Source organism: Aedes aegypti, chromosome 1 (genome assembly GCF_002204515.2).
Source record: "Aedes aegypti strain LVP_AGWG chromosome 1, AaegL5.0 Primary Assembly, whole genome shotgun sequence".
NCBI classification, from domain to species: Eukaryota; Metazoa; Arthropoda; class Insecta; order Diptera; family Culicidae; genus Aedes; species Aedes aegypti.
In genome coordinates, this window is record NC_035107.1 from 160179856 (window position 1) to 160198376 (window position 18521).

At 36.6% G+C, this 18521-nt stretch overlaps 1 protein-coding gene across 2 annotated transcripts in view; it reads left to right on the forward strand.

Annotated features, from left to right (window-relative positions):
* The window catches only part of LOC5572782 (ATP-binding cassette sub-family D member 2), a 168152-nt gene that overhangs the window by 88024 nt on the left and 61607 nt on the right, over positions 1-18521 (forward strand). For both annotated transcript variants that reach the window (XM_021852487.1, XM_001654131.2), the window contains exon 2: positions 1210-1932. In XM_021852487.1, the coding sequence (XP_021708179.1) occupies positions 1334-1932 (599 nt within the window). In that variant the 5' untranslated portion in view covers positions 1210-1333. The remainder of the gene's footprint in view (positions 1-1209; positions 1933-18521) is intronic.

Sequence of the window (18521 nt, forward strand, 5' to 3'; positions counted from 1 at the left end):
AGTGGTTAGAGTCCGCGGCTACAATGCAAAGCCATGCTGAAGGTGTCTGGGTTCGAATCCTGGAAATGGAAATTTCTTTGACATCCCTGGGGATAGAGTATCATCGTACCTGTCAAACGATATTCGAATGCGAAAATGACAACTTTGGCAGAGAAAGCTCTCAGTTAATAACTGTGGAAATGCTCATAAGAACACTAAGCTGAGAAGCAGGCTCTGTCCCAGTGAGGACGTTAATGCCAAGAAGAAGAAGAAGGACGTGTTGGCAGACAGAACTAATAATGCACATCACCGGGCAAACAAAGCCGGGAAGGTAAAAAACCACTCATGTCCATTATATATAAAAAAGAGAAGGAAAGAAACATTTTAGCGTACCGCCAAAATGATGAGCTTAGGGTGGACTAAATATTACCATTTCAAGTATGGTCTTGAATTCCTCGGGCATACACGACATACACATATAAAAAACGGTCGATTGATGAATTCTCTGTATTAATAACATTCAAAATGCTAATGAGAACATTAAGCTGAGTGGCAGGCTCTATCCCAGCTTGGACGTAACGACAAAAACAGCAGAAGCAGAACAGCAGAGCAGCAGAACGTCTTTGAATCTTTACATCAGCTTTTTTAAGTACTGCTAGTGTTATTTTTACTTATGACATTGGCTTTTCAGTATTTGAAGATCAAAAACAATCATATATTTCTTATTCTATTCTATAAAGAAAAAATATAGTTGTTTATGATCCTTCAATACTGAAAAGCCAACATCATGAGCAAAAATAAAATTTGTCATAGAAAATTTAACAATATCTTTTTCAGAGAATTATTTTTCACATACATAACATATACAGTAATACAGTCAACTCTTTCTTATTCCATATATCTTATTTTGATATTGAGTTGTAGAACTAAGATTTTCATGTTTACCTCGATGATCCGTAAGATCGCATTTGCACTGGTTTTGTATTTTGTAACTCGATGCCTCCCTAACTTGATGATTACTTTAATATCGAGTCATGGAGAGTTGACTGTATATTTATTTTTGAACATTTTGCTAGAAAATATTAAAAAGTATGTAGTATTATCGACCCACCCTGTTGAACGTACACGAATCAAGAACATGAATCCATTCTTTCATACAAATTATGAAGCTATATGACCGCTAAAACAGAAGGAGCTTTCATCTTAACCTTCTTCTCTTTTCAATTTCAGATGAACTGAGCTGCAGTCGGTTAGAATGGGTTGAACGGAAAACAACAATCTCTCTTCCATTCTGCGTGTGTCGGTGTATACCATTTAGCTTTGCGGAATCGGAAGCCCCAAATAAAACATCACAATGCCGACTGTCGTATCAAAGTTCGCCAAGAGGTCCTTCGACAAGCTCGAGGAGCTGGGCTATTCCAAAGAGCTGGTCTCTCGAGGATTGATTGGCACAGCCCTTCTCGCCTACGGTTTGAAGCTGTCCTACCCATACATCAAACAACATCTAGAACGTAGTCAAAGTACAACAAACGAAAATAAATGTGATAGTGGTCTTAGTAGAAATGAAAACAACAACCTCACCAAGGCAATCATCGAAGATCCCGAAGAAAAGATCGAGAAAATAATCATCGAGAAGAAACGAAGACGGAAAAAATTGCCTGGCCTTAACCTAGAGTTCATTCTCCAGCTGAAAAAGTTGATCCAAATAATGGTGCCGCGTATATTATGCGAAGAAACGGCTCTGCTGGCCGTTCACACCACGTGCCTTATATCGCGAACCTTCCTGAGTATTTATGTGGCCGCGATGGAAGGCGCCATAGTCAAGTACATCGTGAGAAAAGATGTGAAAAATTTCGTGCTTATGCTGCTGAAATGGTTTGGTATAGCGATACCAGCCACGTTCATCAACTCGATGATTCGTTATCTGGAGAACAAATTAGCGCTGGCGTTTAGGTGAGTCGAACTTCCTTGTTTAGATGATTATTGCTTTCCTAGAACAACGTGAACAACGTAGATGTCAAAAGTCATGCATTGCAGCAGTAATGATTTGTGAATAAAAAGTATATAGGCAAGCTTGTGAGCACACATTTACTACTCATCGTAAATTACTAGTAACTGTTAATTTAAATCGAAATACGTTGGATGGCTCTATAACCTTCAGGAGCATTAATATATTGAGTTATTTCATTGGGCTCTAAGGGTCAATCAACAGTCAGTTTATCCCTGAGAACTACATCCGACTACATATGTGCTACATAGGGCTCATTCACATATTTCATAGCGCTGAAAGGGGTATAAAATTTGAAAAATATTCATAAGTCAAAAATGATCATTTTTGGCGTTTTGAAATTCCTGAATAAACTATCAATTTTCTACAAATATTTACAAAATCTCAACTGGTGATTAGTATATTTTTCAAATGTCCCTCTGTAAATTCGAAAATTGTCCATCAGACATAGAAATCATCATACAAGCTAATACAATTCCGTTCAAGTGGAATGAAATCGATATATAACGCATGTCAATTCATGTCAAATTTTTCGTAGACCTCTAATGAATTCATTTCCATAGAATAGAACAAATAAAGAACATGTAAAAGGGCTTCTATCTTCTTGCCATAGCGAGTAATCCTGCTATGTATCACATAGAGAAGTATGTGAGAACTATAAGGACTGTTCATTTAAGAAAGTGGACACCTAAATATTAACATTTTGGTGTAAAAATTCCATAAAAACAAATAAAATTTTGTTTCAGTGTGTACTCAAGTGTTTATTTTGACAGCAGACAAAAGTTGACATCAAAAAAATTATAAATTCCAAGCGATGGGTCGGATTGACATGGCGACACGCAATTTTTTTCTGCCCAAATGGTGTACAGAAAAACTGTCGTTCCGAGATTTCACTAAAATCGTGAAGTGTCCAAACTGATTTTTTTCAACCCTGTGGCGAAAACAGATATTTCTGACGACGTACGATACATCCCAATAGAAAAATTTGGGAAAAATGATTTTGTATGGCAAGCATTTTGCTCCTGCGGTATGAAAATACTTCATATTTCACGATGGGTTCAATCAACGGCGAAAATTTCCGAACTGAATGCATTGAAAAATGGCTTCTGCCCATCTACTGAAAGTATACCATGCCTCCATTGTTTTTGCCAGACCTAGCATCGGCTTACTATGCTTCAGCTACTTTGGAGATGCTCAAGAAGGAAAAAGTCGAATTTGTAGAAAAAGGATCGAATCCATCAAACTTCCCAGAACTACGCCCCATTGAAACATATTGGGCAATAATCAAACGGCATCTTAAGAAGGATGGAAGAGAAGCAAGCTCCATCGATTTTTTCAAGAAAATGTGGTCAGCAACACAACGAAAAGTTACGGAAATAGTTGTGCAGAATCTTATGGGAGGTATCAAGAGAAAAGTAAGAGCATTCTCCAGCAATGTTCAATAAATGTTCAAATTTATGTGAATTTGGTCGAAATTACGTTGATTTCCATGTATTTTAGGTGAACTCATGAATTGGTCCGAAAATAAACAGTTTACTGTAAAAAACACGTGTCCACTTTCTTAAATGAACAGGCTTTATTCAAGATTAGGGTGAAAGCACCGGTTTTGGCCAGCCTAAGAGAAAATGTCAATAAAAAATAAACGGGAAGCCGTATTTATACTACAAATATGTCAAATGCAAGCTTTCAATCCATATTATGTATATATTATATCAAAACTGAGCCAAAACTTTATTTTCGCTTTGAAAATCCTGTTGGTCAATATAGGCCAACGGAACCAGTTTCGGCAATAGATCTAACTTCGGTTCCTAAATTGGCCAATTGCATTGATTTCTCATGAGAGTGGCCAAATTAGGAGTGCCCTGGCCAAATTAGGTGTATGGGAGTTAAAATTATAAGGAAAATGAATTGTTTTTCTTATGTTTTAAATCAATTTGGGCGAGTAAATGAATGTAGCTCTATCATATGAATGTGATCTACTGAACACAAAAGGTTTCATGGTGATTGGCTAAGTAAAACGGTGTATAATCCACTATGGCTACAACTGGCGTATGGCCAAAACCGGTGCTTCTACCCTATGTAATTGTAGTAAAAGACTTCTTATCAGTTTCAAGGTTTATTCGGGAATGATGTCTAGTCAGTCAAATGTCAGAGAGTATCCTAAGTCATAGACTACTACGATTGGGGTAGCTTAGTATCTAATTATTATATACATATTTATAACATAACATACTACATTCGGTCATCCTGACTCGTCGATGTCCCCATCGACGTCATAATTTGAAATTAAATTAGAATCTGATAACCACATTTGCATATTATTCGGTGAACAAACTGAGCTGAATGGTAAATTTGAAACTTGAAAACCCTCTATGTCTGTGATAAAGTACCGATCATTTGGCAATATTTCCTTTATGATATATGGACCTCTAAATTTTTTAGATAATTTGTTATCAACATTAGTTTTTAGTACAATAAAATCACCTTCTCTATAATTACAAACAGCTTTTCGTTTTCTGTCCACCATTTCTTTATTATAAGCCTGAAGTTTTGTTATATTTTCTTTTGCTTTAGTTCGAACTTCCAATGTATTTTGATTTTGTGATAAAAGTTGATTGTTTTTTACTAAAGTTTCTATATTGTTGCTTTCATTATTTATATTGTTTTGATGTGTACCAAATAATAAAATACTTGGAAAGTTTTTAATGGCTCTATTAAATGTATTATTATAATCGTATTCTAAGTTTGGAAGTAAAATATCCCATTTAATATTTGTATCATCAATTAATTTGGCTAACATAGGAGTAAGTGTTCTATTAATTCGTTCAGCTTGGCCGTTTGCTTCAGGAGTATATGCTGCTGTTTTAATATGCTCAATACAACGATCCATACAAAAGTTTTTGAAAAATGTAGAGGTGAAACAACTACCTCTATCAGTAACAATTCTTAATGGTCTGCTATAATGGTTAATATATAATTGTAAATTATCAATAACTTCTCTAGAGTTTGTTGTTTTAGTAGGATAAAATTTTACAAATTTTGTGAATGCATCTACAACTACAAGAATGTATTTAAAATTTTTGGATGATCTTAGCTGAATAGGACCATAATGGTCTAAATGAACAGTATGAAATGGAACCTGACCTTAATCAATATTTTTAAGAAATCCTTCTTTCTTCGTATCTGATGGACTATAAAATATACAACTTAAACAATTATTTATATATTTTTTCACAATTTTTCTCATACTTGAAAACCAATAAAATTTTTTGATTTCAATCATTGTTTTTTCTATACCAATGTGCCCTAACTTATCATGACAAATCCGTATAATATTATCAATCATTGTTTTGGGTACAACTAATAGAAGGCTCTGATTATCTTTCCTAAATAATATTCCATTTTTCATTTCAAAGTTTGGAAAAGTATTAGATTCTAAGTGAATTTTAATATTTCTAAGCTTATTATCTTGTTCCTGTGCTAGTATTACATTTCTTTCAATATCTTCAGTATTCAATACACATATATTCTGCTCTGGACAGCAATCTAATTTCAGTTTTTCTGATTTCTTCTCAACTATATCTATTGGTAATCTACTTAAAGCATCAACATGTTGCATTTTCATTCCTTCTCTATACTCTAAACTGTAATTATAATTTTCTAAGAACAATGCCCATCGACTTATTTTAGGATTAATTTCTTTTTTAGCCAAAGTTTGAGCTAAAGCATTACAATCAGTGAAAATTTTGAATTTGATTCCAGACAAATAAACATGAAATCGTTTTAAAGCATGAATTACAGCAAGTGTTTCTAATTCGAAGCTATGTAGCTTACTTTCATATTCATCAGTTTTTTTACTAAAGAAGCCTACAGGGTGATAATTTCCGTTATTGTGTTTTTGAAGTAAAATCGCACCAAAACCGTGTGAGCTTGCATCACAATGTAGTTGCGTTTCCGCTTTTGGATCGTAGATAGCTAAAACTGGCGATGATTGTAATTTGTCCCTTTACATTTCAAAAGCTTGGATCTCTTTTTCATTAAAAACAAATTCTGCATCTTTCTTCAATAAATCGTACAATGGCCTGGCAACTGATGCAAAATTTCTAATAAACTTCCTAAAATAACTAGTTAATCCTAAGAATCTCTGAACATCTTTCACAGTTTTTGGTAATGAAAAATTGGAAATAGACTCAATATGAGATTTACTTGGTTTCCTTCCCCATTTATCTATAGTGTAACCTAAATAATCGATTTCATTAAAACAAAACTTACATTTATCAAGGTTCAGTTCAAGTAAATTCCTACTCAAAATTTCTAGAACCATCCTTAAAGTTTCAAAGTGCTCTTCCATTGTTTCAGAAGCAATTAAAATTTCATCAATATAGACAACTATTTTTCCTTCATCAATAAGTGGTTTCAAAATTTTATTAATGAATCTTTGAAATACAGCGGGTGCATTACACAGGCCAAAAGGAACTCTTAAATATTCATACTGTCCATTCGGAGTTACAAAAGAGGTGTATTTGGTACATTCAGAAGCAATTTTGATTTGATGAAAACCCGATTTAAGATCCAAAATTGTGTAAACTGATTTACTTTTTAATTTGTCGAAAATGTCTTCTATCAACGGCAAGGGATAATTATCACGGTATGTATCCTTGTTTAATTTTCTATAATCAACGCACAATCGTATGTCATCGTCTTTCTTAGGAATAACAACAATGGGACTAGCAAATGGAGAATCACTTTCTTTAATGATTCCCAATTTTAGTAGCTCTTCAATTTTCTTATTTACTTTAATTTTATCATTTTGGGAAAGTCTTCTCGGCTTAAAATGAAATGGTGCAGCAGATTTCAGTACTATTTTCATTTCGTATTCTACTTCAGGACAAATAGGTCGTTGAAAGTTAAAATAATATATTTTTAAGATATGATTCAATCTTGACAAATGATCATCACTTATATCACCTACATGCTCATCAGTCTTCAAATTACAAATTAAATATATATCGTTTACCTCCAATTCAGCTTCATTTGTGTTGTTTTTAATTTCTTTTTTGAAAACGCGAATTTGGCTCTTTTCGATAATTGTTTTCACTCTAGAATCAAGAATAACGTCTCTTCCAATTATTACGTCATGGGGATGTATTGCCGAATCAGGAACAACCAAACAATTAATTCTGAAAAACAAATTTTGAATTTTTATATTAGTAACCAATCTACCCACAATCTTAAGTCCAGTTCCTCCAATACCCTTGAATTTTTTTCTACTAATATAAGGATAAATTTTTCCACAGTTTGCTAAACCAAGACGTATTAAACAAACTGGACTTCCTGTATCAAACAATGCCTTTAAATCAATCTCAAAATCAGTCAACGTAATATCTACCAATCCGTCGTGCACTAAGTCGTCTGTCTTGTTTACAATGTCTTGATTTTGAACAACTGCAATCCGGGACGGTCTGTCATATCCAGGCTTTCGTCCATCATAAGAACTCCTTTTGGATGCAGCTCCACTATACGTTGCTCTACTATGGTGGTTTCCCGGCCTCATACATTTCGCAGCTATTTGTCCAGGTAAATAGCAATTGAAGCAAACAGGAGCACTTGAAAACATGTTATTGGGCAGACGAATCGTTTGAAAGGCTTTGAGTAAACTTGAAATTGAAGTAAATCCACTCATTTTGGCTTGATTCTTCAAGTGACGATCAGGAATCCCTTCAATCACGTAGTCAACGAGTTCAACTTCATCAATTTTCAACGGCATGGCAAGATTTCGTTTTTCAATAAAATATTCCAAAAATGTCTCCTCCGTTCTCCACATCCGTAATTCTAGTTTTCTTCGTATTTCAAATGAACTTATTGTTACAGTGAAGGTTTCTTGAATAAGATTGAGAACTTCTGAGTAACTTTTCGTGAAAATATCTGACTGAGACGACAGCCAAACCTTTGCGTTGTTCTGTAGGTGCTTGGAAACCATTAACTTCATAACTTCTTCTTCTACGTTGAATGTTTTTCTTGTTTGTTCTACGGTACTGATGAAAAAATTTGCATCTTCGTTTGGTGATCCCGAAAAGAACGGCAAGAAAGCAGAAAGTTCATCCAATTTGACAACACGATTACAGTTTTGACCAGTGACTTGACCATCTCCAGATCCACCGACAATCGTACGTTTTCTTCTCATATTCGAATTACTTGGTCCTGCATTCATCATATCGGGTTTATTGATGGCATCTTGAGAAGGAAGACCACTTCCGAGATTCTCTGGAGCTTTATCTTCCGATCTCAAATGGCTACGCAGGAACATTTTGATATCCCACTTCTGATATTTGTAGTAAAAGACTTCTTATCAGTTTCAAGGTTTATTCGGGAATGATGTCTAGTCAGTCAAATGTCAGAGAGTATCCTAAGTCATAGACTACTACGATTGGGGTAGCTTAGTATCTAATTATTATATACATATTTACAACATAACATACTACAGTAATCTAGAGCATGTTTTTTTTAAGAATCTTGTTGTGTATATTATGAGAATTGAGTCCGGACATGCACATACTACGAATTATATCTGAAATCTACATAGGATTCTGTCAGTATCTCACTCGTTTCTTTAAGTCTTGCAAGGACTCTAAAACAATCATGTCCAAGATAAGGTAAGCATCTGTATAATTTTGTACCTAAGATTTTGCGAGAATCTGGCCTAGAATTACATGAGAAACATGCGCAGGATTCTGTAAGAACTGTCACGATGCCCCGACAGACCGTCATAATGAAAAAAAGTATATCAAAAATGAGTATAGGAGCCGATCCCAAACGTAATACTGCACCTCTGGGCCATTTAAAAAATCCCTAGAAGAAAGCTTAAGAAATCTTGATTTCAAGCTTTTAACTTAAAATTTCAACACATCCCATAATAAAATTACGCAATAGCATCGAAAAAACTCTACAAAATCGCTCAAAACGCCGCTCAAAATTAAGCCGCGAGCCGTACTTTGGGCAGCCCTGAATTGAACGGAGAATATCTCATCAAATAGAGTAGCAATTACGCAGAAAATATTTTACCTACGTGAACCAAAAACCCTTCGTATTGAATAAAATTATTGAAAGCCATAGCACAGAAATTATAGATACGACGATTTAAAAAAAAAAGTGCCAAATCGTTTGCTTCCACTAACACACAATTCGTTCACCTTGCAGATGAACTGCTGTTAAGGTGAAACAGTTTGGAATCAACTTCTAAAATTGCACTAAAACTTCAAAGGCACAAATCTCGCGAAGAAAGCATCCCACAACAGTGCACTTTTTATTTTGGCTTTGGGCACTAGCAGAAAGCTTAAAATAAGAATATCAGGAACATTTGCCAACTATTTCTCCAGTTTTGTGCCTTTGAAAACGTGATTAGGGGGAGAAGTCGGCCATTGTGACGGCCATCTTTGGATTCCGAGATGTTTCACCTTAAAGTGTTCTGATCCATAATATGAGTCAATTTGGTCGATAATGAGGAACCTACTCTCCTATTGATGCACATCTGTGAGATGGATAACGTTAGAAATTTCTATAGAAATTGACACTTTTTCGTATTAAACCGCGACTTTTGAGGTGTGTTCCTGAAAACTACCATCTTGCGTACTGCCTGGGAGGTAATTTTGTTTTGTTCAGTGTCACCATAATTTTTAGTCATAGTTTATTCTGAAAAATTATCCTTATAACTGTGGGGTGACTGTATCACAAACACGCGAGTAGTGGTATGATCTTCTTCTTTCTGGCGTTACGTCCCAACTGGGACAGAGCCTGCTTCTCAGCTTAGTGTTCTTATGAGCACTTCCACAGTTATTAACTGAGAGCTTACTATGCCAATGACCATTTTTGCATGTGTATATCGTGTGGCAGGTACGAAGATACTCTATGCCCTGGGAAGTCGAGAAAATTTCCAATCCGAAAAGATCCTCGACCGGTGGGATTCGAACCCACGACCCTCAGCTTGGTCTTGCTGAATAGCTGCGCGTTTACCGCTACGGCTATCTGGGCCCCTCAAATTTGTGTGGTATGATATATATTTTTATAAATTTTTTTGAATAATTCTGGAGAGTCCTTCACCAAACTTTATTGGCGGAATTGATTCCTTTCAAGATTCTTGATTGATTTCACTCGAACGATTGCAATGATGGAATTGAAGACGTTATAAGGGCATTCATGTTTCCTGCAGTTGCCAAAGATTTTGTGAGCAAATAGAAAACTTGGAATTCCATTGTAGAACTGAAAGACCAAATGCAGTACTAAAAATGATGCCCATTATGGACCAGATGCCTAAGGTCTTATATCTTCTTTCATGAAATGCTCTGAAAGTTATCAGCAACTGCTTTATAAAGATCCCTTGTGGATTTCTTCATGAACACTGTAGTACTTATCCTGAGTACACCTAAAGTAAATTTTCTGGAATATTTTCTTACAAGGTTCTCGTAGAATCTCATGTCAAACTTTTAAAACCAATAGCTTTGAGCAAACTGCTAAAATCTTAAGTTGCATCCCTCAATTGTATATTTGGACCCGTATCAATGTTCATTAAACACACGATCGTATATGATAGCGTATAAGAGTACAAAAGTGGAGCTTGAGCTTGAGCTTGATTGGCCGCCCGTGGATGCTACTCCAGTATCGCCAGATCAGCCGCACTTACACAAGGAACCAACCGAATGACTGCTTGGGACTAACAGGCATCCTCAGTGTATAAGTGCTGGTGATCTTCTATTTTTAGCGACAATGGTGCCTGCAACATCAGAATGCAGACCAATGAGGGGAAGGGGGAGGAATTGATGATGCATTGAACTGGCTCCCACGTAGACCGTATATTCCACTGCATCCACGCCAGTTCATGCGGGAGTGTATGGATTGGGGGAAAGGCATGGCAGAGAGGTTTGCTTTTGTGGTTAGCAGACTGCCTATGTATCAGGCGTGAGAAAGGCGTGCGCGTGGAAGTAGGAAGCGTTAGGGGAAACGGTTTCTTGTCCGTCTCTGGGTTCTAGCGTTTGCTATGAACGAATAGTTTGAGTGTGATGTATTTAGAATGGAAGATAGAAGCAAGTGAGAGATATACAACTACAAAGTACGAGGAATGGGACGGGCCTGGGATTGAACCCATGACCTTCTGCATATGAAGCAGAAGCGATAGCCATCAGACCACCAACCCCGTCATCGTATAAGAGTACAAAAGTGGAGGCGATATACGTACATTTTGCATGCAGTCTTATGGCACATTGACCAAATATATTGGAATAACACTTTCGATTATAGGTGGCGAGCCTGTGCTTGAAGCACCTATGATACCAAGAGATGAAGTGACGAGGTTGGTGATCTAATAGCTACCACTTCTTCTTCATAAGCAGAAGGTCATGGGTTCAACCCCAGGCCCGTCCTTTTCCTCGAATTTTGTAGTTATATGTTTCACTTGTCACTCTTAGGGTCCTATTTTATAATTCGAGCAGATGCATGTGACTCGTCTATATTCATTGTCGATCAAAGCAAGCATTCATATTTCAGATGTTACCCGTCGACTCCCATAGTAATCCAGTCACATAGAGTGATAACTGTCGAAAAACTCGAGTGACAGAGCTGAGTCGAACGAATTTTTCGATCGACAGTGACTCCAGTCGAGTCATTTTCATCGACTCGACTTATAAAATAAACCCCTTAATCTATCGCAGTAGACCAATCCGTTCATAGCATTTGCTACAACCAGAAACCGTTTCCCTACGCTTCCATCATTATAGAATGTCTACCCTTATGCCTTGAGGGCCAAGATAGCCGTAGCGGTAAACGCGCAGCTATTCAGCAAGACCAAGCTGAGGGTCGTGGGTTCGAATCCCACCGGTCGAGGATCTTTTCGTGTTGGAAATTTTCTCGACTTCCCAGGGCATAGAGTATCTTCGTACCTGCCACACGATATACGCATGCAAAAATGATCATTGGTACAGTAAGCTCTCAGTTAAAAACTGTGGAAGTGCTCATAAGAACACTAAGCTGAGAAGCAGGCTCTGTCCCAGTGGGGACGTTATGCCAGAGAGAAGAACCCTTACGCCTGATACATAAGCAGTCTAAAAAAAAGAAAACAAGCCTTTCTGCCATAAAATTATCACCCCTACTACTTCCCACATGAACTGGCGCAGATATAGGGGTTTATCCGGTCCCAGCACACAAGGTGTCTGTTAGTCGCAAGCAGTCATCTGGTTAGTTCCTTGTGAAAGTGCAGCTGATCTGGTAATACTGGTGAAACAACCACGGGCGACCAATTTAGCTCAATCTCAAGCTTCTAAGATAGATGAGATACCGTAATCCGGGGTAACATTGATCATTTTTTTGAATATTTCTCAAATATTTCGTTTGAAAATGCAAATGTTGCAAATTTTATATTTTTAAAGCAAGTACTGCCACCTATAGTTCGTGACTATATACTTTATTTTATTTTTTGAACAATTTAAGAATGTTTAAAAATTGTTTTAGGCGATTTTTTGATTTAGCTGGTATGGGGTAACATTGATCACTTATGTAAACAACGTTCGGTAATATTGAAAATGTCGTTACTTACTTAAATCATGGCCCCTGAAGCCGAATATGAAGGCCAAACGCTTACAAGTCATTTACTTTTTGAGTTATTTTAAAATTAAAAACACCTCGAACCACGGAATACGCCTAAAGGTAGGCAATTTCCTAAGGGAAATTTACATTCTGAACAGTAATTCGGTAATGTTGCCTAATTGAACATACTTTTGAAAATTTTGACAACGGAACCGTTTTCGGCGATGCCGTTTTTAGTACATTTTCCTTGATCATATCCTTTACAGAACTTATGTGAGACATGAATGTTTGGTAGTGTCATCCTTAACCATTAAAATCATTGTTTCGAAAAGTTGCCAAATTTACGTATAGGGTAAACGCAATTTTCGCAAAAATCTTCACTTTTATTAGCTCATGAATATAAGAAAGGGAAGCACCATTCAAGGTCTGGAAATGTTCCATCTATAAATGGTAATAAGAACTTTTTACGAGATGAGTCATTCCTATCAATGTTACCCCGCTGATCAATGATACCCCGGATTACGGTACCAAGGTTAAGGACTGTTCATTTTATAAAGTGGACACCTTATGCATGCATTATTTTTTTTAATTTATCAATGAAATCGCAAACGGTTTTCTGTACATCGTTCGAGTAATATTATACAATTATGTGATAATAAAAAAGCTTCCAAAGTAAAAAAAATCCACGCCAATAAAGAGCAACATTTAGAATGGTCGATTTTTGGAGGTTATCAAAGGCAATTATAGTTAAAAATTGGCTGGAAAATTCGACAACCCATATTTTTTATTTTCCAAAAAAAGGCTTGTTCTTCGAAAGCATCATCAATCAGAAGCCTGCTGGAAAATAACAAGTTGTTTTTGGGGCAACAGTTTTCCAGATATCATAAAATCATTTTTATTTTTGAAAAGAAAAAAAAATATACTCAAGAATACTATTAAATCTCAAGATTTAGCGCTCGTTCATACAAATATAGTTTTTTTTTAGTAATCTAAGCTAGTTCTGAACGCGCAATAAACTTTTCTTTTTTTGCTGGGAGTGAAAGGATGGTGTATTAGTAAAATTGGCCATAAATGTATAAATCACTAAAATGACCTAATGTTAGAGAATCGATTTTTTTTAAAGCTCTGCCTTTAGTAAAATAGTAAAGGATACAAATATATAATTTGTTCATTAAAATGGAGATATTTGTTGTATGTACACAACCCACCATAAGTATAGAATCGCATCACCTAGTATTGCAACACCCCAGTTGAATATTGCAGCACCCCGAAAAGTTTAGCAATATTTGTGATACAGTATCTCGGAATCCTTACCTCCTGCAAAGTTGCGGTCTTGAGCAAAGTTGGTCAGCAGCCTTATGGCGTTCATTAGGTGAAATTTGGGATGAGCAATTTTGCCACTACGTGGCGTTAGTGTGCATGTAATTGGGTCATATTCCAGTAGACTCCAGCTCATGATCCTGACCACCTAGAAAGTTCGTGTCTTCATCAAAGTTTTTCAGAAGCTTTAAAGCAATGTGAGAGAGCACTGTTTAGTTGGCAATTTCACCGCTAAGTGGCGTTAGTGTGCATGTTTTTTGCACGCTGAAAAATGTACGGTAAAAACTACCAATTTACAGCAGACTACAAATGCGCTTGATTCTACCATGACTGTAGTCGAAATCTGATTGATGGAAATGATTTCTGTCAAATGTATCAGATATGTGGTTGAATGTACTATAGTGGTCATAATCCATACTCTTGCTCATGATCCCGACCTAGAGTTTGTTCAAAAACAATCTGTTTAAGCACTGTTTTGTATTTGGCAATTTTGATATTATATTTGAAAACAAACAAATACATCATTTCATATTCTATTATATCATATTCCACCATGTTTCGAATTTTTTTAAGAGTACAAGTTTGTAGAAACATACCTTTTTCTAAACATTCGTGGTTAAAAAATATGTCTTAATGTCTTAATATGTCAAATATTTTGTTATTTCTCTTAAATGATATTTTGAGAAATGATAACACCCTGTAGTGCTTACAGCAAAATTACTAAGTAAACAGTGCTGTCTCAAATTGCTTTCAAGCTTTCAAACAATTTTGCTAAAGACATGAACTTTCTAGGTAGCCAGGATCATGAGCTATAGCTTTCTAGAACATGACCAACTTACATGCACACTAGCACCACGTAGCGGCAAAATTGCTAACTAAACAAGGCTGCCTCAAATTGCTTTCAAGCTTCTGAACAACTGAAGACATGAACTTCCTAAGTTGTAGGGATCATAAGGGATGATTCACAAATTATGTCACGCTAAATTTCATCTTTTTTGAAACCCCTTCCCCTCCCACACTATGTCACGTTTTTTCGTATGAGTCCTCCAATAATTTTGTAAGGCTTGTCACGCTTGGCTTTATCTTTCTCCCCTTTCAGAGCGTGACGTTATTTGTGCATTACCTCTGAGCTAGAACTTGCTATAATATGACCAAATTATATTCACACAACCGCCACGGTATCCGGCCATTTGGCCGACTGCTGTTTGACTGAACGCTATTTGGCCGAACGGGTCGTTTGGCCGAATTCCGTTTGGTTCGTGGTTCGTATTGAAAAATCAAATTCTTTCAAGAGAAGCCGTAAACCGTTTTTGTTACTGTCGAAGGCATACTACACACGCAATGCGAAAACCTCTGCTGGCAGCTATTACCACTAGCAGAGAAGTGAATAATTGCTTACATTTAGGATGTATTTCTTTCAGCACTGACTGTTTCTTGAACTAACACTTAGAAGATAATTGTTTGGATATCAATCATGATTTATCCTTCTTTCAGAATAAGCTGAATAATTTTTTTGAAATTCAGCTTGGAATTACAAATGCATGCTAGCTGTATTTTAAATTATTTTTCAATTGCAAATTTGTTAACTAAACAGTGTTTGCTTACAAGCTTCTGAGCAACTTTGCCGAGGACATGAACTTTCTAAGCGTTCGGGATCATGGGCTATAACTTGCTCAAATATGACCAAATTCCACATTTACGCGACGTTGCGACAAAATTGCCAACTAAACAGTGCTTTCTCAAATTGCTTTCAAGCCTCTTAACAACTTTGCTGAAGACACGAACATTCTAGGTGGTCGGGATCATGAGCTAGAGTATAATGAATTTGACCAAGTTACATGCACACTAGCGTTACGTAGTGGCAAAATTATGTATTAAAAATTTCATCAAATAAACGCCTTAAGGTTACTGAACAACTTTGCCCAAGACCGCAACTTTGTAGAAAGTAAGGATTCGGAGATATTACATCATAAATATTAGTGTTTTTGGGTGATGTTAAACTTTTTGGGGGGTGCTGCAATATTCAACTGGGGTGTGGCAATACTAGGTGAAATGAAGTGATATTTATGGTGGGTGATGTATGTATGTGTATTAGTGTGGGACAAAATTTAGATTCTCGCTCCAGTCCACTTTTTGGATTGCATTTAGGTCCCATAACAACTGTGCAAAATTTCAGCTCGTTCGGAGAAACTATATTTTAGCGCCAGCCGTTCAAAGTTTGTATGGGATTTACTATGGGAAAACTTACTTTTGCAAAGAAAAATCGCCAGAGGTCGCTCATTGACCTCTATAAAAATTCTGAACACAAACCTTGATAGGTATTTTTACGATGAAGATTGAATATTGCCGAAGACCGCGAAACAATCCGACACTTGTGAAAAAAGTTATTCAATGAAAACCTATTGGCAAGGTGACGTTGATTAACACGTAAGGGAATAACAATAATAACAAAATCGGGATAAATTTCCGAATAGTCTATGCTTAATAACTTTTTTTACAAGCATCGGATTGCTTTGCGGTCTTCGACGATGTTGTTCATCGTAGAAATACCTATCAAGATCTATGTTCAGAATTTTTATAGAGGTCAATGAGCGACCTCTGGCGATTTTTCTTTGCAAAAGTAAGTTTTCCCATAGTAAATCCCATACAAACTTTGAACGGCTGGCGCTAAAATATAGTTTCTCCGATCGAGCTGAAATTTTGCACAGTTGTTATGGGACCTAAATGCAATCCAAAAAGTGGACTGGAGCGAGAATCTAAATTTTTCATATAAGCGTGTCCCAGGCTAATGTATATGAGTATACAATCCACCTCCCACTGACCGACAGTGCTTTTATGGAAGAAATTTGTTTGCAGACATTTATTGACACACGATGATGTCTTTTTAGATGCAGATAATTTTAGCCCTGGAGATGAAAGGTGATAGCTCTACTGCAATTGCAACGTCCCATTTCAGGAATGGCTGTTCATACACACACATTCTGAGGTCATTTTCATCACAGCGAGCCCTGCATGAAAACACCCAGATATCAGATGGACATCTGAAATGAGATCACACTTCCCGAAGAATGAACCGTCGCACGATATGTATCGGAGCTCAAAATTGTCCAAAATCATAGGTTCCCTTGAGGACATCCGGTGGCCCCAAAAGAGGCCCCAAAAAATATACACATTGAGTCTACAGTTACCCTATTCACGATAGAGCATTAAGAATGTAGCAGCTCCAATCTGTCCAAGACTATTTTTCAATTTATAATTGGATTATTCGTTATGAGTAATGGAGAAAAACTATTGCACGACAGATTTTGAGTGGATAAATTATTTAATGCCAATTCGGATCCACTATCGGCACCGATATCGGGGAAAGGTTTGGTTAGTTCTGGATCGATCTTAATAGTTTGTGCTCCAGAATGTGCAGTAAATTTTTGAATTTTTAAATTATGTCTTTGCTTAAAACATGTCATAGTTTTACTGCATAAGACATGCTTCATTGTGAGTGCAGCTAAAAACAAGATTAAATTACTCGTCCTATACTTCTTAAAGAATCATAATCGGTTAATGTTTGACATAATTACAGCATTCCGAAGTTGGTCCAATTTGTGCCTATCCCAATTATTTTAACAACCCCCTGTAATTCAGAAATGGTCACCAAAAATATATATTCCGGCATTTTCCACGGGGATGGAAGATTTTCGTAATATTCAGTCATCAAAGTCACGTCCTGACACTTAACACCACTGGTGTAGCCCTCGACCAAGGAGGGAGTAGGAAATATTGAAATTTAGCATGACATAATTTGTGTACCATATCTTACATACAGCATGAAATTTAGTCAGTGGTTAATGAATCCATTATGCCCTTAATCCCCCTAACTGATTTAAAATCAAAACCGTTCTGTTGTCTGAACGATTATCTTGAGCCACCTTGCTCTACGGTTAATGACTGTTTTTCTCTATCCCGCCTTCCTGGTTCCTACACCTACGGATTGTTTACAGTATATCCGTAACCGTATTAAATGCAATATGCTCGATCGATATAATTCATACTTTTGGCCTTAGAATCAAATCAATTGATCGAAATTTTTATCGTTTGCCAGAAGCAGTTTTTGATCGATGGCATTATCTAAGAATAAACGTGCCTTCAAGGTGCGGAGCCGATCATTCCGGTTAGATAATTGACCGTCTTCGCAAAGCACAACCAGTGTATACCGAGTATGAGCCTCCTTATACCTCGAGACCTTGTGCTGATCGTTTACTTAGCGAAAAGCTCAACCCATAACCATAGCAAGAGCCATTAGAAGAGCATGTGCTGTAATTGAGTACTTCAATAATTCAATCAGCAAACTGGTTTCACATTATCCAACGGAGATTCTACCGCGGCCGTTTTGAACGGGTGCACTTTGGAAGTGGTTTGTCATTGTGGAAACTTGTAGTAGACCACTGCTTGCCTACACGGAGACGGAATTCAACTCAATTTTGGGTTGTTTCAACGCAATTCCGTAGTTGAGCCCAATAACTCAATTTTGGCTAAATTTCCAAGGTCCCCACTAGGTAGTTTGGCTTTAATTCCATAAGAAAAATATACTCAATTTTGGGTTGATTTAACGCAAAATTGAGTTCTTTCGACCCAAACATAAGAAAAG